The sequence below is a fragment of the Camellia sinensis genome, chromosome 10, assembly GCF_055761805.1.
Source record: "Camellia sinensis isolate YWXY chromosome 10, ASM5576180v1, whole genome shotgun sequence".
In the NCBI taxonomy this organism is placed as follows: Eukaryota; Viridiplantae; Streptophyta; class Magnoliopsida; order Ericales; family Theaceae; genus Camellia; species Camellia sinensis.
The window spans coordinates 168,423,313-168,451,089 of record NC_138970.1 but is presented as its reverse complement, the minus strand read 5'-3'; the positions used below and the strand labels follow the sequence as shown (position 1 = coordinate 168,451,089).

Genomic DNA, 27,777 nt, shown 5'->3' with positions numbered 1-27,777 from the left:
TTCAAGTCAAGTTTCAACATCATACTACTATGCACTTGTTCAACTCGTTTATTGCCCTGCCAGTTTAAAAAACAATAATAACCCTGTTTACTCGAGGATAAAATACCCTCATGTTCCCTGTTCCTTTATTTATTTATTTATTATTTTTTTTAATCTTCTACTTTTGAAAAGAGAAAATTCAAAAGCTGATATCAGCTATGTCGGATCTTGAATTGTTGAAAGTATTTGTAAAAAGAAAACAAATTGAAACGATTTATCTAAAAAAATAAGTTTTTACTACTAGAATGATTAGCCTAGTCCTTTTCTTTTACTTCAACCACCCTTCCTTATTTCATCTACAAATCCTTTTCTTTTTTTCTTTTCTTCTTTTTTTTTAACCCTTGCACAACTCCAACATCCAAACAACATAACCTAATAGAAGCTTTGACATTGTTTCCTTTCCTCACAGAAAACAATACTACAAAGAAAGTGAGGTAAGGCATGTGCAGAACCAATTATCAGCAACAGTTTGTTTTCCTCCTATACAAAGCATTTTTTTTCAAGTGCCTCTAAAACTATTGTTATGAGATGATTGACTTCTACAATGTGAATCCACATACCAGACAAATTGGCATTTGGACTGACCAATTTGAAAGTAAATCCAAAATTTTTTGCACATCAAATTCACAATTAATTTCCTTGAATCAGTGAAAGTGGCACAACATATTCGCAGCAACTACAAGAGCTATACAGCAAATGGAAGACTGAACTCCAAATTTTGGAGAACCAGGAAAGCATATGGACCAACCTAAATCAACAATCGATTGGGTGCTTGATCCTTTCTCCTCAGGGACTCACTGAAGACAACGGCTCAGGCTCATGATCCAAAATAAATTTATCCTTTGTTGCATTCCGAAATTCCTCCACAAGTAATCTCCGGATTTTGTGTCTCAAATTAGAGGCTTCTTCGGGTTTGAACCACTTCTTACCAAACTGAGAATGATAATGTATTAAACAAGGTAAATATTGATGTGTAAGTATGAAGTTGAAACACTTAGGTAGTGTTTGGATCAATGATTTGCAGAGGGAAAGAAAATGTGAAGGGAACGGTGAATGAAATAGAATCTAAATTTTTGTTGCATTTACCTTTCGTTTTCCTTTTACCTCTACTCAACTCAATCCTAGATCCAGACATAGCCTTAAGGAGTCAACAAAAAATTTCAATAAAAGAAGGAATGAAAATACTCTTACCATTGCTAAATCTTTCCTTTTTAGCCTTTGAGGAGCCTCATCAATGAAACGTTCCATAAAGAAAAGAACAAACAGACCACAGTCATAGTCATTTCTCTGTTGTGGAACCTGGTGAGAGAATGAATAGAGTAAGGCAGAAAAGGTACAAGTTAGAATAAAAAACTCACTGGAAATGTGACAAATTCTTGACACCATGTGCCCGAAAAAGAAAAATACTGCCATTAATAAAAGGACGAGGAAGAAAAGTTTTCTTTGGCTAATTCGTAGTACTTTACTACAATGTTGGAGGTTGAAAGTGATACTTAAGCGAAGATAACTTTGGGGAAAAGGCTAAATATGTCCTCCGGCAGACACGACACAGGACACATTTGGGATGGTGATTTAATGATCAAAGTAGAGTATTTAGAAACAAGTAGTTGAAAATTGAAAATAATAATAATAATAATAATTCCACCCTTAGTCCAAAACTACATGAAGAGTATCCTATTTCTAAATGCAAGGGGTGAAGTGTGGGGCACAAACCACAAGAAGGTATGGATGCTTTTTAAGTATTGAACTTGAATACTTTTTGACATTTGTATTGTAATAATTAACCATTGATGAAATAGTACCTTATATGTTAAATGATGTTTAAATTATAGTATTCTTTAATGTTAGTTTTTCATTTTTTTGATTGTTTGTAGATAAAAATTAACAAATAAAAATATAGGGTGTGTTTGGTTTGGTTTGGTTTGGTTTGGTTTTGGGAGATAAATTTTCAAAAAAAATTTTGGAGAGAGAGTTTAGAAATTTTTTTGGTTTGGTTTGTTTGGTTATATATTTTGGAAATTGTTTTGAAGTATGAGAGTTTAGAATGATTTGATATTTTGTTGTAGTTGAGTAGATGTGTATGAGAGAAAAAGTGATTGAGAAAGAGAGAGGAGAGAGAAAAAGTGATTGATTGATGTGTAGGAGAGAGAGAGAGAGTGATTTTGGAAATTTTTTTCCAAAATCACTAAACCAAACAAAATTTTTAAAAAATTTCTTCAAAATTACTCTAAAAATCAAGCCAAACAAGGCCATAATATTTTGTCATATACCCATCTTGTCAGTATCCTAATTTCTTTAAAATCATTGCTTCGTGCTGCCTGTGCCTGTGCCTGTGCCTGTGCGCTTCCTAGTTGTTAGTACATGTATAACTTTCAGCAAGGTCTTTCAATATATTTTTTTATGGTATGTGATGGGGTCGAACCATGACATCCACACCATGGTAGCCCAAATTACTACTAGAACTAAACCAAGATAGTTGAACTCAAAGCTTAGTTGCACGGAGAGCAAGGGCATATATAAGTTTCTAAGGTGCATATAAAGACATCTATATCTTTTAATATTAAATCTATAAATATATTCTAACAATTGTTTTTCCTGCTTAGTTGTAATAATATGTATTAAAATATAGACAAATATTAGAGATTGATATCAACTACAACTTGTCTTTGTTATATATAATTAAATATTGTGTAAATAGAAACTACTAGAATAACCAGAACTTGATTTTCTTTTGTTTTTGTTAGATTTGTATGTTTGAGAGGTTCTATCTCAATTGGGAGGGAGTTTTTTTCCTTGACGGAACTGAGGTTTTTACAAGTTTCTTACTTGAGAGAGTGGAATTGTGTTTTTTAGCAAGAAACATCACCCAACTAGGAGTTTCCTCCTACTAAGAGCTGAAGACACTACTCACAACTGCTTTCGAGGTATTAGCTACAATAGGTCTGAAGTTAAAGAGTAATATCTACCTGGCATATTTGTTTAGAGAAGGGAACTTCAAAAAAGAAAAAAAACATAAACTAACACCAAATTAAAGGCACTCAAGAAAGATATTTACCACAATTTTTTTTTCCTCGATTCTACGAGGGAGATTTTTCCATATTCTGTCCGCAATAGGAAGGTCTGAAGGATACTCGCCCTGATCCAAATACTTCCACTCTTCTTTCAAAAAGCTGCAGAGAACAGTTCACTTATTTCTCAACTTTAAACAAGCTTCATGTTAAAAACCCATTAAATGAAAATTCCACAGGAACAGGTTATAAAACAGAACAAACTTAATAGATGTCATACAGATAAGAAGAATTAAATGATAATAAAATCATTACGAATTTCATGTACTAGTGTACTACAGAACGAAATAATCCAACCTAAAATTCACATTTAATACCAAAAGTAAGATGTAAACCAAAATTAAATGTCATTATATTAAATAACTTACAAACAAAAGCTTAATTTTAAAATCATGCGAAGCATAAAAAAAAAAGTTTAACGAAACTAACTTCACCTTTGTACAGAAGAAAATACTACTTTAGTTGAGATATGACTTGGGTATATACTAGATACCTCTGGAAGACGGAAAAAATTAAGAAGACAATTTGGGTATGTGTTTCAGGTACCGGGATGTATGTAGAAGTACTAGTACCTAGTAAGTTCCTAGTACAGGTACGGCATGTTTATAGAAGTACCCATGCTTCATAGGAAATAACATATTAGAATTGCCAAATAAACGATCAAGATGGCAAGTAATCTCCTTGTCAAAGGGCGCAACGGAAGCAAGAAGAGACAATAAAAAATGAATAATTTTTCATTCTCATTGTCAAGCCACTAGCAGTTATAAACTTATCATAATTGGCAATAAACCCCTACCGTCATACTTTGCGAAAATCCAACAAAGAAAGAAGAAGCACATGTCGGAGTAATCTCTCATCTCAGAAACTTATTGTTTACTTTCCACAATGCAAGAACAATCAATATTTAAGACTCCAAATAGCTGAAAATCTGTATTATTGATACAATACATGCATATTGAAGCAGGAAACATTTTCTTAGCATAATCACAGATTGTCACTTTTCAAAGGCTTGCTATATCTCACCTTTTAATGCTATCAAAAATTGGTTTACTAAAGTGAAGTCCAAGGGAGTCCAAATGAAGTATGATAGGTCCTGATTCATCCTCCTTGTCTGGGATGCAAATAATAATCAAGCTCCAATGAAGACTGCATTAGAAGCGGGGGGGAGAAAGAACCAGAAAGAAGTAAAGAAATTTGCAATAACTAAAGCCACATGAGAAAAGAAATTGACACAGAGAGCAATATATGTTACAAAATTACACTAGCTAAATGAAAGATGCATACACAAGTAGTACAAGAAGTAATGTTTTCGTTAGGAACTATTTGAAAGATGCATGATCATTGCATAGGATATTCAAATAACTCTGCCAACGGCCTAAATCAGATTTCCGTATTTAAGGAATTGGGGATAATTCTCTCTCATAATCAAAATCTGAACCTCATTTCCATTAAGTAAAGAGTAAAAGAAGGAAAAAATACAAAGATTGAGTGTTGGAGGAGGGAAGACCTCATTCTGTAATTAAAGAAACTTCTGGCAATTACTCATGGTTTTCCACCAAAATAGTCAAATAGTTGCTAATACTAGCCACAAACAAGTAATGAAAGTCATATATCATTACCTCTTTTGTGTGTGTGGTGTATAAATATCGTCTTCTTTCATGAGATAACAAAAAAGCACCATTTCAATCAGTAAGTGAATATTCATACATTAGAGTAATTTCTCTCCATATGCTCAAAAAGTTCCGACATCACATTTATACAAAACTTCAACATCAACTCGAACAACTTACTTTTCATGTATTGGAAGAAGTATATATGCTTTATGAAATATACTAACACCTTTCCACCACCTCCTGAACTTGGCAAATATACTTTCCTTGTTACTCTGCCACAAATCATTGGGAAAGGTAAGTTATGCATTAACACAAGATGCAAGATTCAATATCAAAACTAGCATTCAGATAAAAGTATTATTGCATCAAAGAATTTATTTTGTGTTTCATATTCAAAGATAAAAGTATTATTGCATCAAAGAAAATGTTAAAGCGTCATTTTATTTTGATAGATATTTTACTATTAAGGTCGAAATTCTAATTACCTTCTGCTTAGGTTCTGGATGGCCAAAAACAAAAAACAAAAGAATCTCCCTACACCTGATAATTTATACTGCTAGGAAAGGTATACACCCTGAATTTTTATATCATAATGAGTGGGTCCCAAACAGACTACCAGAAACCTTACAAAAGGAAAAGCTTCAAGCAATGCTTACGTCTTTGTATGATATAGTTACTTTTGCCTTCAGGAAACATTAGCAACACTGTATACCAAAGTTAAACTCACTATCTACCTAAACTAGTTTCAGATCAAATAATAAAAATTAACAAAACCTTATGTTGACACAAATTTGAATCAAGATTTTAACCAGGCAAATGAACAATAGATCTGGAATAACTCCAATGGGAAGAAATACCTTCAATACTGCCTCTTTGAGTTTCTTGTAGAAGTACGTGTTGAAAAAGTGATAATCACATCTTACCCTATCTGTAGAAGAAGTTGGATGCTGCAAATATCTAGCCAAAATAAAGCAACAAATCACAGAAAATTATAACTTCAATATCAAAATCACGCTAAAACTCTCCACCACTTATGCAACAAGAACATGATCAAAACATGGCATGTGCATAAGAAATGGAGAGCGCACTTTCATGATAAAGATGATGGAATATTACTATATCTCAGGCCCAATTTGATATATGTTTTACTTCTCCTAAACTGTAGTCACATTTTCTAGTATTCTGCAAATATCAACTCTGTAATACTAATACCTAAAGTTCCAATTACTAAAGCCAAATTGATCAAGAGTGAAAAATAATTTAGAATTCCTATTTGGTTGAAATAAGCAAGAAGTGATGAGTGTAATAGTTATGACTTTGAGTAGGCAAGTCAAATGAACCATACTCAAAATCTCAAATGTAAATAATGAGTGAGTATATCAAACATATCTAAAATTGACTTAGTTTGATCAATACATTTTATTGGAAGATGGTTGGTTTTGCTCCCCTCGTGTGAGCCCCAACCAAGATAGGCAAGTGACAAATTGAACACTGCCATCCCAGTATTAGATAGAATCAGGTTTGCTTTTTGGAGAGTCTTTCTGTGTAAACCAAGAGAAAAAATTGCTAAGTGCAGAGTTCTGGTCATTCAATTTGTAAATTTTGTCAGTACAGTCCCACACATTGGTTTGCCATGAGAAGAATTTAATTGACACCAGTGACAGAAAATCATATATCAAGCTAAGACGTGCTATACTTCACCTATTTGTGGTTTGACAGAGTGCAGTCTCGGAGATTTACTCATTGCACAACTTTACAGCCAGTTAAGCTTACTTGGACCTAAAGAGTGCTAACCGAGTTCAGGAACCAAACAAGAAAGGGTAGAAGATAAGTGCAATTTTTCATGGAATAAGGTTGATTTCAGTTTTATCCTTTGGGTACAGAGGGGCCTTCATGTGAATTACTATGTTGTGCATTAGCTGCAGCAAGCAGGTGCCGCCCTGATCAACTTTTGAGGAACTTCTAGATTTTTGGTTTCTAAATTTTAGACAACATTCAATCAAAGAGATGTTTCAACAATGGCAAAAACATCAAATAATCAGCTAACCTCTTATAATAACTTAAGAAATGGAACAGTAGCCATGACAGTAGTCAGTAACAGTGCACAAATCTGATCACTTCAATCAGCAGAAAACAAGACTAATTTTTGCCTGTTAATTAGAGAGGAATTAACATTTCATTGTTCCTGTGGAACTTTATTAGTTAGTTGTATAAAAAGAGACTGACTAACTCATTTTATTTATTTTGTTATGTTGAGGTTTACGAATGTCAGTTTGTTGTATTTTTTTTTGTTTCTTTCTTTTTTTTGACAGTTGGGGTTAGTGGGCATCAAGTGTATATATCAGACTTGAAAGAGAAGGACTTAACAAAAAAGACAAAGAAAACAATAAAATAAATTTCCAAACATGACTCTTGAAAACTTGGAACAACCAAAAATGTGCAAGTCTTGATAAATCCTAGGGCATTTCATCAGATCATCTTCAAATAGCCCTGCAAACTTACCGGATGTAAAAATTTATTATAGTTGACGACAGATAGGCTTCTGGAGCAAGGCATTCCATGTCTGAGTAACAAATTTCTATCGACTCTGGATCATCACTGTATCCACAGATTTTAAATTTTTTTAAAGAAAAAATGACGAAATAAAAAAGAATATGCAGAATATATCTTAGAGAAATCTCTTCAAAGAAAGTCATACTCATTTATCTTTTAGGATATAGTGTACCTTGAAGGATAGTAGATCTTATTGCCTTTCATGCTGAAAAAAGAAAAAGAAAGAAAGGAACCAGAATCAATTAACTGCTAAAATATCAAGGAAAAAATGTATCAAAAAAACCAAACCGAAAGTTCTATTTACCATTCATCTAATTTATCTTCTAGTTCCACCGACTCTACGAGCTTAGGCTCCTCCTCGTCCACTAGAACAACCGTTCGTCCCTGTTTACATAATCATAGCACATATTAGACGATTAGATCCATAAACTACAAATCCATAAAATCCATAGAAACAAAATAAAGTTTATACTACACAATCTCCCAAAAATAAATATATATATATATACCTATATTCACAAGAAGCACACTTTTCAGGAATACAAGGTAAAAGATGTAAATCAACTGCAAATCTTCCAACAGAACACATTACTCAAATTCAATGAGCGGGTGCAACTTAAGCAGCATACAATTGCTCAAAAAGTCCCAATGAAACATACCACTAAAAAATGTACAAAGAGCTGCAACTGAAGTAGTGTGCAACTGCACTATCAAATACAAGAAGTTTCGTGGCAAACTGTTGTAAAAGCAACAAATCACAAGAGATGAATGCTACCATTATTTTCCCTGGCCATCCTCATAGCCAGAAGCCTGATTCATTCTCTTTGCTCATTGCCTCAGTCAGCTTCGGTATAGAATATAAAACACCAATGGACCAAAAAGAATGATTTTTCTATAAAAAAAAACTACTACTATTTCTAAATGACCAAAGCAACATAAATTCGTGCCCATTCAAAGTTCGACAGACAAGCAAATTCTAGCAAACACATCGAGAAAAAATAATAGTAATTAAAAAAAAGTATATGCTATATAGCATTCAGCTATGAAGCACGGACATCTCTCCGGAAGTCATGTACAGGTGTCCGACACGTGTTAGATATGGACACGTGCCGGACACATGTCAGACATGCTAGAAAGAGTTAGACACGCTGGGGACACGTTAAGCACACGTTGAGGACTATTTTTTCAAAATTAAAATTCTTAATTTTTTTTATATACTAAAATAGCATACTTAAGATTGATAAATTTGTGCTTTCATCTTCTCTACTTCTCTCTCTACAAATTCGTGTCGGTGTGTGTTGAATAGAGGGGGGCCAAGACAATGCATTCACTTCACTTTTGGAATCAATCTCTTTGTCTACACTGTTGAATCGTCTCCAAGGACTACACCGTCGGAATCACACAATCAAGCCCTCTTGATCGAGGGTTTTGGTAAAAGGGTTTGAGCTAGGACATGCTGATGCTGAAGAAATAAGGAAACTTTGAAGGTTGTGCTGCTCTTTCAAAGAAAATGTTGGAGGCACCAAAATTTACTGGAATTATTGGCCTAAATAACAACCACGATAATTTTGATTAGTCTCAAGGTTTTTATCATAAGCTTCGAGAGGGATCTAACATGTCAATTGACAGTTTTGGTAGTTTGCATAGCAATGGTGGAGGTTCTGTTGCAATGTCACTTGATAACAGTAGTGTCGGATCAAACGATTCCCACACTCGCATCCTAAACCACTAAGGATTGAAGCATGTCAACAACAACTACTCTGTTGCCCAGAGTGCTAACCGAGGAAAAGTCTCGCATGGTCTTAGTGATGATGCATTGGCTCAAGCTCTAATGGACCCTCATGTTCCCACACGGGCTTGATAGTTTTGATGAGTGGACAATTGATTTGAAGAAGCTTAATATGGAGCCAGCTTTTGCACAGGGGGCTTTGGAAAACTTTACAAAGGTAATTGCAATGGTGAGGATGTTGTTATCAAGCTGTTGGAAAGGCCAGAGAATGACCTAGAGAGGGCTCACTTGATGGAGCAACAATTTCAGCAAGATGTCCTAATGCTGGCCACCCATGAATTATGAGTACTTTGAAAAACATGTTGTACCTGTATTACGTACTTACCGGCATATGATACTTCATATGGTACTTATGCATACACATTGGGTACACGAAATACGTATCCAAATTTTTTCTGCTTAATTTTTGGCATACCAAAACGTACCTAGTATATACCCAAGCCATACTATACCTCAATCGAAACAATATTTTCTTCTACTATAGAGATAAAATTTCTTTCACTAGATTGCTTTTTAGTTTTTAATTTTATGTTTAGCATGATTTTAAAATTAAGCTATGGTTTGTAAATTATTTAATATAATGACATTTAATTTTGATTTATACCTTTACTTTTGACATTAAGTGTTAATTGTAGGTTGGATCTTAACAAATCAAACCATTTAATCCATTTTTGCACTGCTCCAAATTAAAAATAAATAATTTTTTTACAAATGTACCAAGCCATACCCGTACCTTATTTTTTAAAAAATTTTACTGTATCGACATACCTATATCGTACCAATACTCGTACCCGTGCTTCATAGCTGGCTACATTAAAGCATCCAAACATAGTTTAGTTTATTGGTGCATGTCGTAAACCCATGGTATGGTGGGCAATTTTTGACAAAGCAACAGAACCGATCTGTGCCTTTGAAATTGGCTGTCAAGTAGGCATTGGATGTTGCTAGGGGGATGGCGTACGTGCATGGGCTTGGTTTGATTCAACGCGATCTGAAGTCTGACAATCTTTTGATTTCCTCAAACAAATCCATAAAGATGGCGGATTTTGGGGTGGCTTGTATTGAGGTGCATACTGAAGAAATGACACCAAAGACCGAAACGTATCGATGGATAACTCCGGAGATGATCCAACACAGGCCATACACAAAAAGTAGATGTTTATAGATAATCACCACTGTTCGCAAGGCACGTTTCAGGTGCTACAAAACCCAACCTATGACTATGGATTGATATGCTGAAACTAAGGAATCTATAGAAGTGGTAATGTAATGACAGTCCCAAAAAAAAAAAGGTTGATAAATTTGAAAAAATTAAAAATTTGATATAAATGCATATTAAATATTTAAAAATATAACATACAATAAATATATAAAATTATATGTTTTGCATATCTCCTCAATATGTCATGACCTGCATTTTTTAAAATTTTTTGTGTCCGTGTGTCTATGTCGTGTCACATGTCCGTGCTTCTTAGGCTTTTAGCCATTTAGGGTGCCACTATTTGTGGTCCTGGTAAACATACTTCAATCTGAATATAATAGTAAAGAATCATAGACCTTTAGTTAAGGACCATGCCAAAATTTTCTGTTAAGTGTTAGGGGAAGTTTGGTCTTTATGTATTATTCTTATTAGTATAAATAGTTGTGTGTAAGGAGGAAACCCTAAGCTTATGAATCAAATAATATACACAATAGCTTCTCTCTTCCTCTCATTCTGTTTCTTTTTCTTCTTCTCATCTATACATTCAACATGATATCAAAGCTTCATCTTCCTCCTTGAAGATTTCCTTCTTGTTCTTGTATCCTGGTACGTCTGCAAAAAAAAAAAAAAAAATTCCAGTGTGCTCGAAATTTAATGGGTATCCACCCTATGATCTGTTTTTGATTTGTTGGTCATTATTGAGTGTTTTTTCCAATTTTTTGATTTTTCGTCAAAATTGGGTGTTTTTTCGGAAGTCACTGTTCGAACCTTTGTTTGCTAGTTTTTTCTCTTTCCCTCGCACCCTGGGGAGCGGACTGGACACCTTGAAGGGTTTGTTGTCCCTGGTTTGATGTATTTTGCCCCTACCTTGGTTTTTTCTTGATGTTTGGATGCTCTGCTTCAGTTTTCTAGCTTCTAATTGATCTAGTTGCTTTGTTCTAGCCTTATCGTGGACTGTTTTAGCCTTAGATGGTGATTTGTTGTGCTGATTAGGTGTTTTCTGGATTTGTTTGATATCCTGCTTGTGTTTCTGCACTCTTTTTCCCTCATCTCATGGTTGCCAGCTTGGGTCAGGACTCTAGGGGCAAGGAGGAGAGTGGACTGAGTCGTCTTATGACTCTTGGTGATAATCCTTCTCTCCAGATTAGTCCAGTCAAGCTTAATGATACCAATTACTTGATTTGGTCCCGCTCTTGCAGTCTTGCCATTGCTGCTCGGCGGTTGACTAGCTACATTACTAGTAGTACCCAACAACCTACTGAGGATAGTGCTTTATCTGCTCAATGGATTTCCGAGAATGCTTTAGTTATGATCAGGCTTATCAATTCTATGGAATCTACTATTAGTCGGACTTTTCTCTTGATGGATACTGCTCACAAGATTTGGATAGCTGCATCTTAGATGTATTCTCAACAGGGGAATGATGCACAAGCCTATAAATTGCGAAAGAAGATTAGGGGTTTGGATCAGAAGGATCGCTCTCTGGCAGTCTACTATGCTGAGTTGAGTGGTTTATGGTAGGAGTTAGATTACTACCAGAGTTTCCAGCCAGTTTGCTCCACGGATGCCGCTATGTTTCAGCAGGCTATGGAGAAGGAGCGGTGTATGACTTTCTTGCTGGCCTGAATTTAGAGTATGATCAGATACGGGTTCAGGTGTTGGGTCGCTCTTTGTTTCCTACATTACGTGAGGCTTATGCACTAGTTCAGCAGGAGGAGAGTCGTCGTAGTGCTATGGTGCATGCCCCTGTTCAGGATCGGTCAGCAATGGTTGTCAGCCCCAACAAGTTACGTGATACTCCTCCTTGTCAGCCTCACGGTGGTGGTAAGGGTCCATTGGTTGATCAGGACCAGTTGAAAACACTGTTAGAAGTTGCATGGCCGACCTCCTCGAGGCCGTGGTCGTGGTGTTCGTCCTTAAGCACATGTTTTTGAGACTACTGCTAGTGCCTCGAATGATGCTGGTTCTATTTCCCAAGATGAGCTTCGCACTCTCAGACGTTTGATGGCTCGACTTGATTCTTCATCTGCCTTAACTCCTTCCTCTTCTGCCTTTTCCAACTTTGCCCACACAGGTATTTCTGCTAGTGCACTTACCACCTCTTCGTCATCTCCTTGGATCATTGATTCCGGTGCTACCGATCACATGACGGGGTACTTCTAGCTTTTTCCATTCTTATTCACCTAGTTCTGGGCGAGATGAGGATAGAGTGGCTGATGGCACTTTATCTTCTATCTCCGGCAAGGGTTCTGTTCATTGCACCTCTTTACTTTCGCTTTCATCTGTTCTTCATGTTTCTAATTTTTTAACTAACTTACTTTCTGTTAGTAGCCTTAGTATTGCTCTCAATTGCTCAGTAACTTTTTTTCCGACTCACTATGTCTTTCAGGAACTAGCTACAAGGAAAATGATTGATAGTGGTAGAGCACAAAGTGGACTGTACTTTTTGGATGCCATTCATGCATCAACTTTGTCCTCCCAGGCTCTTCAATGCACTTCTGGTTCCTCTCTTCGTCTTCTTCATCAGTGGCATCGTCATTTGGGGCATCCTTCCTTTAGCATTTTAGAGAAACTTTTTCCTTCATTAGTTCGAGATTGTCCTAGGAATAACTTTGTTTGTGATGCTTGTGAGTTTGCTACGCATAAGCGTACTTGTTATCCTTCAATTAATAAAAAAAGTACTTTTCCTTTTATGCTTATTCATACCGATATGTGGGGCCCTTCCCCTGTGGTTTCTACCTTTTGTTATTGGTGGTTTGTCACGTTTATTGATTGTTATTTCCGTGTGACTTGGATTTATTTACTTCGTACTAAAAATGGGGTTTTCTCGTGCTGCAAAGATTTTCATAAAATGATCTCCAATCTCTTCAATGCTACTATCAAAATTCTTAGGAGTGATAATGGGACTGAATATGTTGATGGGGCTTTTAGGGCATACCTCGAGGAGCATGACATTCTTTATTAGACTAGTTGTGTTGGCACTCCTGAACAGAATGGAGTCACTGAACGCAAGAATGGCCACCTCCTTGAGGTTGCTCGCTCTCTCTTGTTTACCATGAACGTTCCTAAGTCTTTTTGGGAGGCTACTGTTCTTACCACGGCTTACCTTATTAACCGTATGTCCTCCACTTCCAAATTCCTCTTGAGCTTCTTCCTGTGACTTATCCCACTTCTTCCCTTCCGCCTCGAATTTTTGGTAGTGTCTGTTTTGTTCATCTTCAACCTCGTACTCGTGGGAAATTTGATCCTAAGGCTGTCCGGTGTGTCTTTCTTGGTTATTCTGCTACTCAGAACGGCTACAAATGCTATGACCCTCACACTCATAAGTTGTATGTTAGTATGGATATCACCTTCCATGAATCCAAGTCCTTTTTTTCTGGTCCTCCGCTATCTCCTTGGGGAGAGAGTGGTATTGATGAGATTGCGGATGAGACGGCATCATATCAGCATGAGTTGTCTTTTTTCCTTCCTAATCAGCGGGCTGTTATTTGTGGTGAGGGGGAGCCTAGCAGTTCTATTGATGAGGAGTCGGATATTGGTGGTCGTTTGAACAGAGTTGATCTTAAGACTTATTCACGACATCAGAAAGAGCAGGCTTCTCTTGTGCCACCACGTCAATCATCATCTTCTATGCCAATTCCACACCCAGTTTCCACTGACTCTACAGGTAATGATCCTCAACCCATTTCTTCACCTGCTGTTGATAGTCTTGTTATTGATGATTTGAGTCTTCCTATTGCTCTCAAAAAGGAGGTTAGAGCCTATACTCAACACCCCATTTCTAAATTCGTGTCATATGATTTGTTGTTTTCTCCATATCGTGCTTTTGTTTCATCTCTTTCTTCTGTGTGTATTCCGCAAGGTTGGAAAGAAGCCATCAATGATCCTAAGTGGAAGGTAACTATGGTAGAAGAGATGTAAGCTTTGAGTAAAAATAACACATGAGAGTTGGTGTCTCCTCCTAATGGGAAAAAACCAGTCGGATGTATGTGAGTATTCACCATTAAGCACAATGCAGATGAGACGATTGAACGGTACAAAACAAGACTAGTGGCTAAGGGATTTACCCAGACATATGGAATAAATTATCAAGCAACTTTTGCCCCAGTAGCAAAGATGAATTCCATTTGAGCTATTTTGTCGTGTGCTGTTAATTTGGGATGGCCTCTACAGCATCTAAATGTGAAAAATGCTTTTCTTCATAGGGATTTGGAGAAAGAGGTATATATGGATGTACCTCTAGGATTCTCATCTCAGTCTACAGTTGGAAAGGTTTGTCGATTGAAGAAGGCTTTGTATGGTTTGAAACAATCTCCTAGAGCCTGGTTTGATAGATTCCTAAAGGCAACGCTGGGATTTGGGTGTCAACAAAACAATACGGATCACACCTTGTTTGTCAAACACAATGTATATAAGTTAACAGTGCTTATTGTATATGTGGATGACATAATTTTGACAGGTAATGATGAGGAGGAGGAGGTGACCCATCTCAAGATGCAGTTAGCCAAGGTGTTTGAGATAAAAAAAATCTTGGTCCATTGAGATACTTTCTTGGGATTGAAGTTGCCAGATCTGATAAAGGCATCTTCATTTCTCAAAGGAAGTACATTCTAGGTCTTCTTGAGGAAACAGGCATGTTGGGCTGCAGACTAGCTGATTCACCGATTGAGACTAATCATTGTCTTTATAGTAGGGTTGGTGAGCTTGTGGAAAAGGAAAGGTACCATTGTACCAAAGACTTGTGGGAAGACTGATATATCTCTCTCATACTTGTCCAGATATTACCTATGCAGTTGGGATAGTGAGTCAGTTTATGCATGATCCTCGTGCAACTCATTTGGATGCAGTCTATCGCATTTTGTGGTACCTTAAATCTGCCCCTGGAAAAGGAATTTTGTTCTCTAATCATGGTCACTTGAGGTTGGAAGCGTTCACAGATCCAGATTGGGCAAGCTCTATAGATGACAGGCGCTCTACCTCCAGTTACTGTGGTTTTATAGGGGGAAATCTAGTCACATAGCGTAGTAAGAAGCAGACAGTAGTTTCCAGATCTAGCGTTGAAGCTGAATACAGGGCTATGGCACATGGAACATGTAAATTAATGTGGCTTCAATCTTTGTTGAGTGATATAGGGCTTGATTGGAGTGATCCCATGACTTTGTATTGCGACAACAAGGCTGTTATTAGTATTGCACACAATCCTGTTCAACATAACCGGACTAAGCATATTGAGATTGACAGACATTTCATTAAGGAGAAGGTGACTAAGGGCATGATATGTATGCCTTTTGTAAAGTCTGAAGATCAACTGACAGATGTTTTTACTAAGAGTCTTAGTAGTAAAATCTTTCACCCTATTTGTTGCAAGTTGGGCATGAGAAACATCTTTGCACCAACTTGAGGGAGAGTGCTAAGTGTTAGGGGTAGTTTGGTCTTTATGTATTATTCTTATTAGTATAAATAGTTGTGTGTAAGGGGAAAACCCTAAGCTTTTGAATCAAATAATATACACAGCAGCTTCTCTCTTCCCCTCGTTCTGTTTCTTCTTCTTCTTCTTCTTCTCATCTATACATTCAACATTTTCCTATCCATCGAAAAAGACCAAGCCAAAAGCGAGTGGCAGCACCTGTGTAATAGATTGTTTAATCATCAAAACAATAACCAGACATGCTTGGTCAAGTTGTGTTTTTATATATTCCATATGGAGCTCTCATGCAAGTGGCATTCATATATAAAAAAAAAAATTGGGCATCATCCATTTTCCTAAATATATGAACTTCGAGATGCACCAATTACGAAGAATAACCAGACATCATTACAACATATGTGCCCTAAATTTGAGATGGTGTCTGGTTAGCTCAAATTAACTAATCCCCATAGCAATGTCCATTTAACATGCTCGAGAACATTGCCAGCAAAGCATTACATGACTCACATCATTTGCACACCCAAATTTGTCCCAAAGGTATGAGAGCTTCATATGGAATATATAAACTTTCAAAAACTAGACTTTCAAGCTAAACTTTATTGCAGGACAAAATTCAGCTGCCAAGACTGGATCAACTTTTCCATGGTTGCATTAGTCAAATACTCTTCTATTTCTTTCTACAACTACTTTATCCAACATGATTCAAAATTGATAATTAGGAATACATTTTTTTAAAATGATCCAAAAGCTGTGTGGAATTCCACTATTAAGATTAAAATTTTCATATTGTTATGAAGTAAAACTTCTAGAACATTTCAGTTTTCGCAGTTAACAAATTGAAGGAGCATATCCTTTCATTTCTTTTATCTGATTTTGTTGCAAGGAAAACGAAACTCCATGAGCAAACACATCAATTTTCATTCAGTTAATTTCACCAGAGTCTTTTAATTTGTGGTGTGTGCATGTGTACATAAACATGCATGAATATGAAATCCTGCTTTGAAACCTGAGCATGGAAAGACAGCAAAGTCATCAATTATTCGACATTTGAAACTATGCTATTTAGATATAAATACTAAGGCAGGCCCAAGACTTCCCAGTAACACATAAAGCACATTCTAAAAGAAAATACTAGTGGCACGTAATGTCCACATTCTGGTGTTAAACTCAAAATACTGGAATGAATAACAAAATTAAAAAAGAGAAGATATAAGGAAGGAAAATGGAAAGAACTTACATTCCTAGGCCTCAAATCATTTGAAGGCAGGACTTGAGAAGCCTTCCTCCTACAAAGAAAGAAAAAAGAATCAAACATGTGAATCTATGATATAATTTATTCAGATCAAGCAGTGATACCAGAGACTTCCACAAGAAATACTTGGGGAAAAAAAATTTAGAGAACAGCAAAGAAAGAATAAATTTTCAATTGTAGGAGAGTTGAGAAGGAAAAACAAACAGAAGTAGCATGCAATTCCTATCACTTCCCGATCACCTCACAGAATTGCTTACTTGTTACCAAAGCCTTTACACGAGACTGGCTTCCATGCAACCAACCATGAGATAAAAGCATCACTAGCAAGTAACAATAAATTTGGCCAACATTATTATGACCAACTGACTTCCATGTATTCAAATCAATGTAATAGAAGGCTTTCCTCTTTCAGTTTTTATGCAACATTTTTGGCTAAATAAGAATATTATTTTAGGTGTATTTTCAGTATTCAAATTGGCAAGTTCATGAAAGAGAAACAAAAATAAAAATTCCATTCCAAATTCAGCAAAACATACTAAAGTCAGAAGAGGGGAAAAAATCCATACTTCATAGAGAAAGAACCAGACAAAGTTTCCTCAAAATGACAAGGTGAAGGAGTAGAACATTGTCCATCATTTTGATCACCATTTGAGGGTTCATGCTTATCAACATCAACAGACAGAATGGTAGGGCATTGAAAAGGTGACTTCCTTGAAGATAACGCCTTCTTGTGACGTCCCCTTGGTGAATACTGCCCACTAGGTCTCATTTTCCGACGGTCACAACGACCCAAATATGATAGTTCGCTTTCAAATGCATTTACTGTCCTACTGCCTGTCTGCTACACAAACAAATAAGAGTAATAAAAAAAATTGCATTGCTTGGTCAAAAGAGTCGCAACAAACCAAGAAAGTAGAAATATTCAAGTTCAGTTCTCCACCCTACGTTTTCTACCAACTTTTTGCAAAAAGATCTGGTGAATATAGACTGCGAAGCTGGAAGAGATGATTGAGCCTCTTGCCTAAGGCCATCTGATGCACCTACAAAACATTTTTAGGTCCAAAATTGAGCCCTTAACAGTAAATATAAATAAGAGTACTCAACCTCACCACCCAATAAACATTGTGTCCAACACAATATCTAAGCTTCACCAAATGTCTTGATTTCAAGATCTAGTGTCAATAAAATGCTTTGTGACTGGGACACGGTTACTGAATCACAAAAAAGAATTAAAACGTTCACTGTAATTCAGCTCAGTTTGGATAGAATACCAAAATTTTGCAATTCCATACCAACCTAAACTTCGATATTCTTTTGTACAAAAGAGTCAGCCTTGAGTTCTACATGGGATTAACATTTTCAATACCAAAACAAAAGACATTATACAGGGTATCATGACAGTTACTCAAAAGGCACATATGCGCATCACAGATTATTCTAAAGGAAAATTGTTGTGCCTTTAAAAACTCACATTGGATAGTTATCATAACTTTATCTAAATACAAAAGATAAAGTACAACTACTTCAAAAGAAAAAAAAGTAAGGTGATTTAAAATACAAAAGAAAAAAAAAAAAGTCGTATGATTGTATGATATAAAAAAAATAAATAAACGAGAAATCGATAGACTCACTAAAATACAATTTGAAGTTGAAGTGCTATTTTCTGGCTTTTTTGGGTAAATACAAATCTCAAGTTGATTTGTTTTTATAGATTGAAGTAGAAATTGCATGTTATATCCATATTCATTATTTACCAAATAACCACTTCCTATTTTATATATATACATTGTTCAACTTAAGTAGGCATTCCTAGCTTGAGAGATAATTCAACTCCATCATATCATTCACCTAATATTCAACAACACCAAGGGCTGCATGAAGATTAAAATGAAAGAATGCATTCAACATGCAGTCAGAAAAGCAATCAGAATCTCACTGGTAAAATTTGGGCTCTTGGATTGCGTGAGCATCTCACATCCATCGTCATCCTGTCCAGTGAAAGTCATAAAATGCATGTCACTAAAACTTCAGATATACCTAGCATGTGCTAACATTTAAATGAACACGGGTATATTCTAGGAAGTCCTCATATAATTTATAATTTAAAACAAGACTTACAATTGATATAAGTAGGAATGAAACAAGAAGTCAACAACATTCCAACTTGAGAAATACATCTCTGAAAGTGCATCTTATCTTAGTTATGTGGTTCGGGGCTAATATCCTTTCATTTATAAGAAATTATGTTTCTAAGGAATAGTTATTCAAGTTAAAGTGGAAACGTATTCTATGTAGCCTAGAAAATAAGCTTTTCCAAGTCATACGTAATGAGCTAACTTAATACAATTTTAAAGGTGCAAAATAAAACTACTTAGTACTAATGAAAGTATGAACACTTAATAACTGGAGGGAAAAAAAATCTAAAAAAATTGTAGAACATAATACGTACAGCATTCTAACTGTTGCAAGGCTTGATTAATTTAAAACAGCTTCACCATGTGAAATCCACCATCAGACTCAAAGACATCACCACATGGACACGTCCAGGGAGGAGTTGTGCCATGTTGGACATCAACGCTTCTTAGACGTTCCTAGAAACATGTCAAAAATTCTTGAATATGTTCTAATTTAATAATAAAATTTCATAATTTTGAGCACTCCACAAGACAACTTATGTAGGGAAACTCTAAATAGGAACAGTGTACGATATCCCTGAGAATGCAACGCACACACCCTAAATGTTTCGTGCATTTCTAAAAATAATACGCAATATGTATGACCATATGCAATGGGTAGTGCCAGTAGGGGAAAAAAACCAGTATTTTCAAAAAATGTAGTAAGAAAGAAATTAGTAAGAACGCATATTTATATACATGATATTTTTGAAGTTTCATCCTCCACATTTTACAATTTCAGAATAATCAATTAATAAATTAAATTACATTTTTTTAATAAAATAAGTATAAAAGACAAATATGTTAACATGTTACAGTGTCCATATCCTTTTTAAAGGATTTTCCTTGTCAGAGTATCCGTGTAATGCCGTGTCCACATTCTGTGCCCATGTGTGCATGCTACATAAGTCATACTACACCAAGAATCTAATTAGAGCTCTAATAATGCCTTAAACCATAAAAGGAGAAAAAATATCTACTCAAATATAACAAACTAAAACATTAACCTTGTCATCCAACTATACAACATAAAGTCTGCACAATTGGACTATTTTTTGCATCAGTTTACCCCACTCTAGGACACTCAAAATATCATTGGCAAGGAGAACAACAATTTTGATCAATATAAGCCTACAACACGATAGCATTTTCCTAATTTACTAGAATGGGAAACGAGACTGGAAAATTGACCAACAAGTCATTGTATACTGAAAAAACTAGGAAGTAGAGGTCGCAACCTGAAGTTATGGCAAGTGTTATCCACTCCTAGCATTGTAGCATGGGATTGAGTCACAGGAATCAACTCTCCACACACACACAAAAAAAAAAAAAAAAGAAAAAAAAAAAAAGAGGAAAAAAGTCGAAAAGATGTTGCCTACCTGCTATCTATCGCCCCATGTAAATGAGAGCCTAGAGCACTGCACTGGGTTTATGACCTTTTTAAAAATATTTAAAATAAAAAGTAAAAAATTAGGAAGTAACAATGAAACGTACATTGACCATAATTTAACAAACCTCGAGTGTTTCAGAAAAGAGAACAACACCCACAGCTTAAAATAAAAATAAAATATGATTATAGAATTTATAAACATAGTTCATGAGATGACATATCAAAAACAATCCAAATAAAAATACAATAATTTTTATTTTATTTTTTTAATTTTGTCAACAACAAATATAAAACTACAATAATTGAGGACTAGCAAGTAGCAACATCACATGCAAGCCAACATAAACTGGCAAACAAGGTCAATATTTCACCAAATGCGTACTTATATAGACATGTACATATGCACAACTATGTTTTGCTAGGTGCACCAACACCCCCCCCCCCCCCCCCCCAATCAAATGCCCAGCAATGCAATCACCTTCCAATCAATTATGACTATGTAGTTATCCAAGAATATGAAGAAAATGAAACCAATTGGTTGCTTAATTTAAGCACATGAGTTGATTCATGCAACTTGCTAATAAAAAGCATGTCAGACTTCCTTTATTTGCTACTAGCTCAGAAGCATAGACATAGACATGGATGTGGACACGGACACAGGACATGGTGAATTCAAAAAAATGAGGACACAGACAAACAAAATACATAATTTTATTTATTATGTAGATTAATATTACATCCACAAACAATCAAAATTAACAAAGATTAACACTAACTCGATATTTTCAAAAAAAAAAAAAAAATAACTTTCAAATTAACACTCATCATTTATATTTGTTTTATGGATGATCTATGAAGTATTTAAATTTAGTAAAAGGTAATAAGCATTCAACATCTAACCTCTATCAAAAGTACTAAAGAAAAGGGGTGTAAAAACTAGTTGACGTGTCCTTGATGTGTCCCCTAGAAACAAATTAATTAAATAAAAGGACACACCACATGGCGTGTCTTATATGTGTCTGACACTTCTACAACACTTGTTTTGAAGTGTCAATGCTTCCTAGGCTACTAGCAGTGGGTGCAAATGCAAAACGCATGCAATTTTATATTTAAATTTTTGGATAATTTGATGATTGATGAAAACTCATTATCAGTTTTGGATGATTTGGTGAAGGAGAAAAGTCTTGGATGTGACAGGTACTAGGTAGGAATGGGTGACAGTTACTGGATGGAGAGGACATAATTAGAAAGAGGATTGCTATGAACCCCACTCGTATCCCGAATTTATCCCGAATGAGAGTTGTGTAATTGAGATTAAATTTGTGCAATGTGGCGGTCCATGTGTAAAATAAATTTAATCCATAAGATGATAATTCTGATAATTTTTTGGTATTTAAGTATGAGTTTGTAATATTACTGAATTAGAAAAGTAAAATACTTGATAGCATTCACACCAACTCAACTTCAAGGGAACGGTTCATATAATAGAATAGATAGAATAGTTCATGCTATGTCACAAAGCTGCGTTGTGCCAGCTCTTTCGCTCTCCACTATGAACTTAAAGTTCCTACTACAACATGTGGAATTCACATTTTTCTAAAAGGACTTTTTTAAGTAGAATTAAGTTAATTATTAATTTTTTTTTTTTTTAACCAGAGTATTGATATCGATCAAAATCGATGAATCAGAACATATATGGCTGAAGATTCAAAACCCACGAACCCAAAATAACAAGTTCCTAAATAATACCCTAAAGCCTTAACAAAACCAGTAAAATGGCAGACATTATCAAAATTCTAGGGCTTCATGCGAATTTCAAAATAACTAAAACTCAAACAAAGTTTCAATTCAACAGGATACAACAATTCATCCATATCCAAACAAGATTAATACTCAAAAAAATTCACAATTGCATTCAAAATGAAGAAAGAAAAAAGCGAAAGAACCTGTTCGACTCGGCAGAGTTTCCGGTGCTCTTTCTCGTCTTCGAGACGCTTGAGACTAGCCCTAAGCTTCTCACCTTTATCGGGCAATTTGGGACCGATGGTTTCAATGGAGTTTCTCAGCCTCGTAATGGCGTCCTCGAGCTCTCTATCCGATTTTTGAAACAGCTCGTCCCTTTGAGACAATTCCTCTTGATCGCCGCCCATCGGAGGCGGCGGCGATTGGTTCCTTGCGGCGGCGGTGACCACCAGAACAGGCGGAGGTTCGTCGTCGTTTCCGCGGGGCAAGAGTAGGTCCCAGTCAAGGTCTATAGGGCCTCCTTTCATCTTCTTCTCTTCTTCCATGCATGGAAATGTATATATGTGTGTGTGTGATAACTCTCGGCACTGATTCTCCGATGTGATCCGAAGCTCTCTCTGATCGGGGGGAGAGAGAGAGGGAGAGAGAGAGAGAGAAGACTATTGCCAGAGTAACGTGATCGCTTCCAAGTTCCAAGATTCACAAATCAAAGTGAAAATAGCCGACTCAGTGGGGAGTAATTTTTTTTTGGCTGGGCTTCCCTGCAGTTCAAACACGGACTGGAGGGTATTATTAGGTCTATGGAAGTCCATCACAAATTTTGTTTTGATAATTTAAATCGCTTACTATATAGAACTCGAGTGTTATATATCTGTAAAAAATTACATAAATCGGATATCAATAATTATGTGATCAAATAAGTTTTGTATCAAAAAAAATAGACGGTAAAAAAATTAACGATGGACAGAAAATTAATTTGATCACATAGTTATCGATATCCGATCAATATGATTTTTTATATAAATATAGTACTCAACGAGTTCTACACATTAAACGGTTTGAATTATTGAAACGGGACCCGTAATAGGCCTCCAATGGGCCAACAACACCCTCTACTCCAATCATGAACTGAAGAAAAGCCTCTATCATTTTTTTATATGGATATTATAGGTAAGGTAAACTATCAATAAATTCTAATAGATTGACTTAATTCTCATCAAATCCTATTGAAAATAAAATTTAGTAAAATTGTAGCTAAAAATAAATTTTCGGTGACAATTGTTTATATATGTCTCTAAAAATTAACAATTAGTGACTTTTTTTTGTCATAATTTTTATAAATAGTCATTAAAAATTAGGAAAATTTACCCATAAATCCTATTTTCTGAAAAGTTGAACCATTTAGCCCTAAAAGTTTTCTTATGCACTATTTAGTCCCATTTTATTTTGGTAATGTTGTTTATTTAATTTTCATTATTTTGCAGGTTACAATAGCACATTTTTTGTGAAATGTTTGTTTCATAAAAAATCAGCAACATCATAAAAATATCATCAAACATCATCAACTACATCATCATTATCAAAACAACATCAACAACATTAAACATCTTAAACACTGTGCCTTGTTTGTCTTGATTTCTCATAAGAAACAGAAAAAAATTGAGAAAAACTAGTAAAGTAGAGGTGGGTTTTGTTGGATCTTTCTTGTTTGAGGCTCTCTATCTAGTTTGAGAAAAGGTCTAATTTTCACAGCCATGGCTTGTTCATTGAAGACTGGTCTCTCTGTTTCTGGGTCTAATCAGACCATCCTCAGGTCCCAAACCAAAGGGGTTCTGCAGCTTTCTCCTTCTAATCACTCTCTCCAATTTACAAGCTCACATTTAAAGGATTTTCTGGGAAAACCCATGTTCGTTGCAGATCACAAGGGTTTAAAGCGGCGGATCTTTGGGGATTCCGGTGCCGTTGGCGCAGATGTAGGGGGAATCCGGATCCTCGGCCGCCCTACCCGGCGGCCCTACCCGGCGGCCCCCCAAAACGACGTCGTTTTGGGGTTTTTTTTTTTTTTTTTTTTTTTTTCTTTTCTTCTTCTTCTTTCTCGTTTTCTCTCTCTTCGAACGGAAACCAGAGGGAGGGGAGGGGAGAGGGAGAAGAGGGAGGAAGGAGGAGGGAGGAGGCTGCGCAGCCGTCCGATCATCGTCTCGCCTCGCCGGCCGTCGCAGCCGTCCGATCGTCGTCTCGCCTCGCCATCGAAGCTCGTCGCAGCTCGTCGCCGGCAGTCGCATCTCGTCGTCTCCTCCTTCTCCTCCTCCTCCTCCTCCCCCACTGGTTATGGCCCCCTCCAGTCCTACCTCCTCCTCCCTCTCCCTTCCTCCTCCTCCCTCCCTCTTCCTCCGTCTTCTCCCTCCTTCCTCCCTCTCTTCCTCTGCGTTTTTTTTTTTTTTGAAAATTTGCCCCCAAAACGACGTCGTTTTGGGGGCTGCTGGGTTTGGCTGCTGGGTAGGGCGGCCGTGAATCCGCGCTCGATGTAGGGGAAGGGGATATTGATGGTCTGTGAAGCGGATAGGGTATGGTTGGGTGGAGTGGATCGTGAGGGTGGATACGGTGGTGGTGGATGTCATTGATGTTGATGATGGAACTAATATTGATGATGTTGATCATGGCTCTGATGTTTGATGATGTCTAGCACTGATGTTGATGATGGATCGGCCTTTTCCCAACAAACGTTGCAGATGTTGACGATGTTGATCATGGCGTTGATGTTGCTGATGTTGATGATGGCATTAACGTTGATGATGTCGATCATGGTGCTGATGTTGACGATGTCAATCATGGCACTGAGGTTAATGATGTTGATAATAGCACCCACGTTGATAATGTTGATGATATTGATGACGACTGCTGCCCTATTTCCGTGATTTCACATTATCAAATTACCAAGCTTGCCCATTAGTCTTACCACTTACGAACACAATGTATATGCCCTCAATGGTCAATTCTCTTACGATGGGACTGTTCAGTTTATAAGAAAACATTTGGGACTACACAGTGTATAAGTTGTTAATTTGGGATTTATTGGTGCATCACCCTAAAAATTACAATTAGTGACTTTTTTTATGACAATTTTTTTTCATAGGACCTATTAGACAATAAGTCTACTTATTAGAATCTACACGTAAGTACCCCTTATTGTAATTATAATTATTTTTTTTTTTTTGTATTAAGATCCACCATATTTAAGTTGAGTATAATTCAGGCTATGTTTGGCATGAAGGTTTGGGGTAATTCTATTTATACATCATCATTATTCTCAGTACATATCATTTTCCAATTTTTTTTAATTACCGTTGTGCCCTTTAATGAAATTACCATTTGGGACAAAAATTCTAAAATCAAATTCACCAACAAACTCTCCTCCTGTCACGCCATCAACCAGCTACCGTCAGTACCTTTCCTCACCCCATCACGCCAACTCCTTATTCTTCGGCAACTCTCAATCTCTTCTGTCACATCTCTCTCTCTATCTCTCTCCTTATTATTATTCTTCTTCTTCCAACCTTCATTTTTATCGCCTCTGTTTCTGCAACTCACCCCTCCCTTCTCTGTCGTCGCCACTATAGCTCACACATTTCGTTTGAGATTTGAAAAACCTCGGCTTTTCTTTATCTCTCTCTCTCTTTCTTTCTTTTCATGCGGTGGACAAGAGTTGGATTACGATGGAGGGGGTGGGGAAACGAATCGCAATGGCAATATAGAAGCGGGTTGTTCACGGTGGTGGAGTCGCCATTGACTTGGTGGCTGGGGACGGTGATTGTAGTTGGGGGATCAAGAGACGAAGGTTGGCGATTGTGAAGAAGATGATAACGATGAATTGTGGGGTTGGGAGAGAGGGCAACGACAGAGAGCAACAATAGTGATAAAGATTTGTCAGAATAACATGAGACTTAAGGAGGTTGTCAAAAGTGATGGGCTAAGGAGGCTGGCAGCTAGCGTTCGGTGTTGCGAGAAGGGTAAGAGGCTAGAGAGGAAGTGGTAGCCGGCAATGATGGTTAGGGTTAGTGTTAGGTTAGGGTTTGGGATGTAGAGTTGATGAAAATGGGGGTAATAGGGTTCGTTTGGGATGTGAGTTAGCTTTTTGATTTTTGGTTATTTTAGCTTGAGACTAAAAAGTTTCGTTTGGGATGAGCTTTTTGGCTTTTTTGACTTTTGTAAAAGAAAAATTATAATGATTATAGGTTAGATATGATGCTTTGTCTTACTGAGATAAAAGGCCTATTTTATTTTTTTGTGACTATTTTAGCCAAAAAGTCTGGGGCTTTTTCTTTCCAAATGAGCACTTAGGATTTTTTGAAAAATGATGATATGAAGTGAGAAGAAATCAAAAAATTGAAAATATGTGTGCTGTGTACTTCGAAATTGATGTGTACTAAAAGATTTGATGGTGTGTAAATAGAATCACCCGAAGGTTTGGGTTGGGTAGGACTATTTTAGCCATAAAAAGTCAAAATAGATTTTTTAGCCTAATAAGACAAAATATCACATCCAAACCATTATCATTTCATTTTTTCTCTTACAAAAGTCAAAAAAACCAAAAAGTCTATCCCAAATGAGACTTTTTAGTCCTAGGTTAAAATAGCTAAAAAGTCAAAAAGTCAACCACATCCCAAATGAAGGCTTAAGAAATAATAGAGATATATACGTTTGTGATTGATGAAAAATAATGGGGCGATTTAGCAAGTTGATTAAAAATTGATTTTTGTCTTTTTGTATATAAAATACGAGAGGTAATGTGACTTAAAATAAGTTAAAACCTAAAAATTAACTTTTAGGGGTTGTTTGGTAAACATGTTGGATTAAAAAATCACAAAAGGATAAAAAAAAGTCAAAAAAAAACAAAAAGCCAAAAATCACAAAAAGACAAAAAAAAATCCACTATTCCAAAGCTAAAAGGCCAAAACAGTCAATCAAGAATACCAAACGAACAAAAAAATTCCAAACTAAAAAAAGTCAAAAAACTAACTAAAAAAATCGTTGCCAAATCAAGGCTTAGCTAGGTTGCCAAATTGCCCCAATGTCACATGATCTTTATTGGCATATAAGTAGGACTTTGCAATCCACATTCGATAACTGCTGGGTACACTGAATTTTTGTGAACTTTTTTTGCCATGTTTTTTTTTTTTTTTTTTTTTTTTTTTTTGGGGGGGGGGGGGGGGGGGTTTGTTGGATAAAACTGCAATTCAGTTTAAGTTTTCAAACTAAATTACAAGCCAATGCAAAGTTTATTGACTTCAATAATTGAAGTGATCAATTTTTTTTTATGAATTTGTAATTTTTTTATTGGTTTGACTTTTTTTTTTTTTTTGAAATTAAAATGTAAGGAGATTGATTTACTATAATTGTATTTATTTTTTTTTACAAACGAAATGATATGATAGAATAGTGACATTGTTGAAATTAATAATCATGTTTTAATTAAATAAAGAGAGCATTACATATCAGTGGAACAGATAAATTTTTTAACACAAATATA

The 27,777-nt window shown here is 36.0% G+C and overlaps 1 protein-coding gene and 1 pseudogene across 9 annotated transcripts; one reads left to right on the top strand and one right to left on the bottom strand.

Moving 5' to 3' along the window:
• Positions 1 to 403: 403 nt before the first annotated feature.
• On the bottom strand, positions 404 to 23,031 carry LOC114274445 (ubiquitin-like-specific protease 1D). Of its 8 annotated transcripts, none has more exons than XM_082892806.1 (16): positions 22,454 to 23,012; positions 20,497 to 20,553; positions 19,393 to 19,534; positions 18,880 to 18,931; positions 17,889 to 17,983; positions 17,510 to 17,784; positions 16,929 to 16,977; positions 7,578 to 7,657; positions 7,446 to 7,478; positions 7,223 to 7,318; positions 5,578 to 5,677; positions 4,898 to 4,992; positions 4,131 to 4,253; positions 3,095 to 3,209; positions 1,231 to 1,338; positions 404 to 972 (listed from the first exon to the last, which is right to left on the bottom strand). In XM_082892806.1, the coding sequence occupies exons 4-16, from the start codon at positions 18,911 to 18,913 to the stop codon at positions 826 to 828; spliced, it is 1,350 nt and encodes a 449-aa protein (XP_082748932.1). In that variant the 5' UTR covers positions 18,914 to 18,931; positions 19,393 to 19,534; positions 20,497 to 20,553; positions 22,454 to 23,012; the 3' UTR covers positions 404 to 825. The 8 variants fall into 8 exon arrangements, with proteins under 8 accessions (XP_082748932.1, XP_082748934.1, XP_028072169.2 ...); XM_082892808.1 differs by having other exon boundaries at positions 17,510 to 17,781; positions 22,454 to 22,958; XM_028216368.2 differs by lacking the exon at positions 20,497 to 20,553 and having other exon boundaries at positions 22,454 to 22,969.
• Positions 8,682 to 12,476, top strand: LOC114274446 (serine/threonine-protein kinase STY13-like; annotated as a pseudogene). The gene is made up of 2 exons (XR_014342903.1): positions 8,682 to 9,329; positions 9,867 to 12,476. The product of XR_014342903.1 is annotated as a serine/threonine-protein kinase STY13-like (transcript).
• Positions 23,032 to 27,777: the final 4,746 nt, after the last annotated feature.

Coding starts and splice junctions, on each gene's coding strand:
- LOC114274445 (XM_028216366.2), bottom strand. CDS start 22,795: ATGGAAGAAGAGAAGAAGATGAAAGGAGGCCCTATAGACCTTGACTGG. Junction 1,339..3,094: donor TCGAGGAAAAAAAAATTGTG/GTAAATATCTTT, acceptor TTCTCTCACCAG/GTTCCACAACAGAGAAATGA. Junction 973..1,230: donor AAAGGAAAGATTTAGCAATG/GTAAGAGTATTT, acceptor TATCATTCTCAG/TTTGGTAAGAAGTGGTTCAA.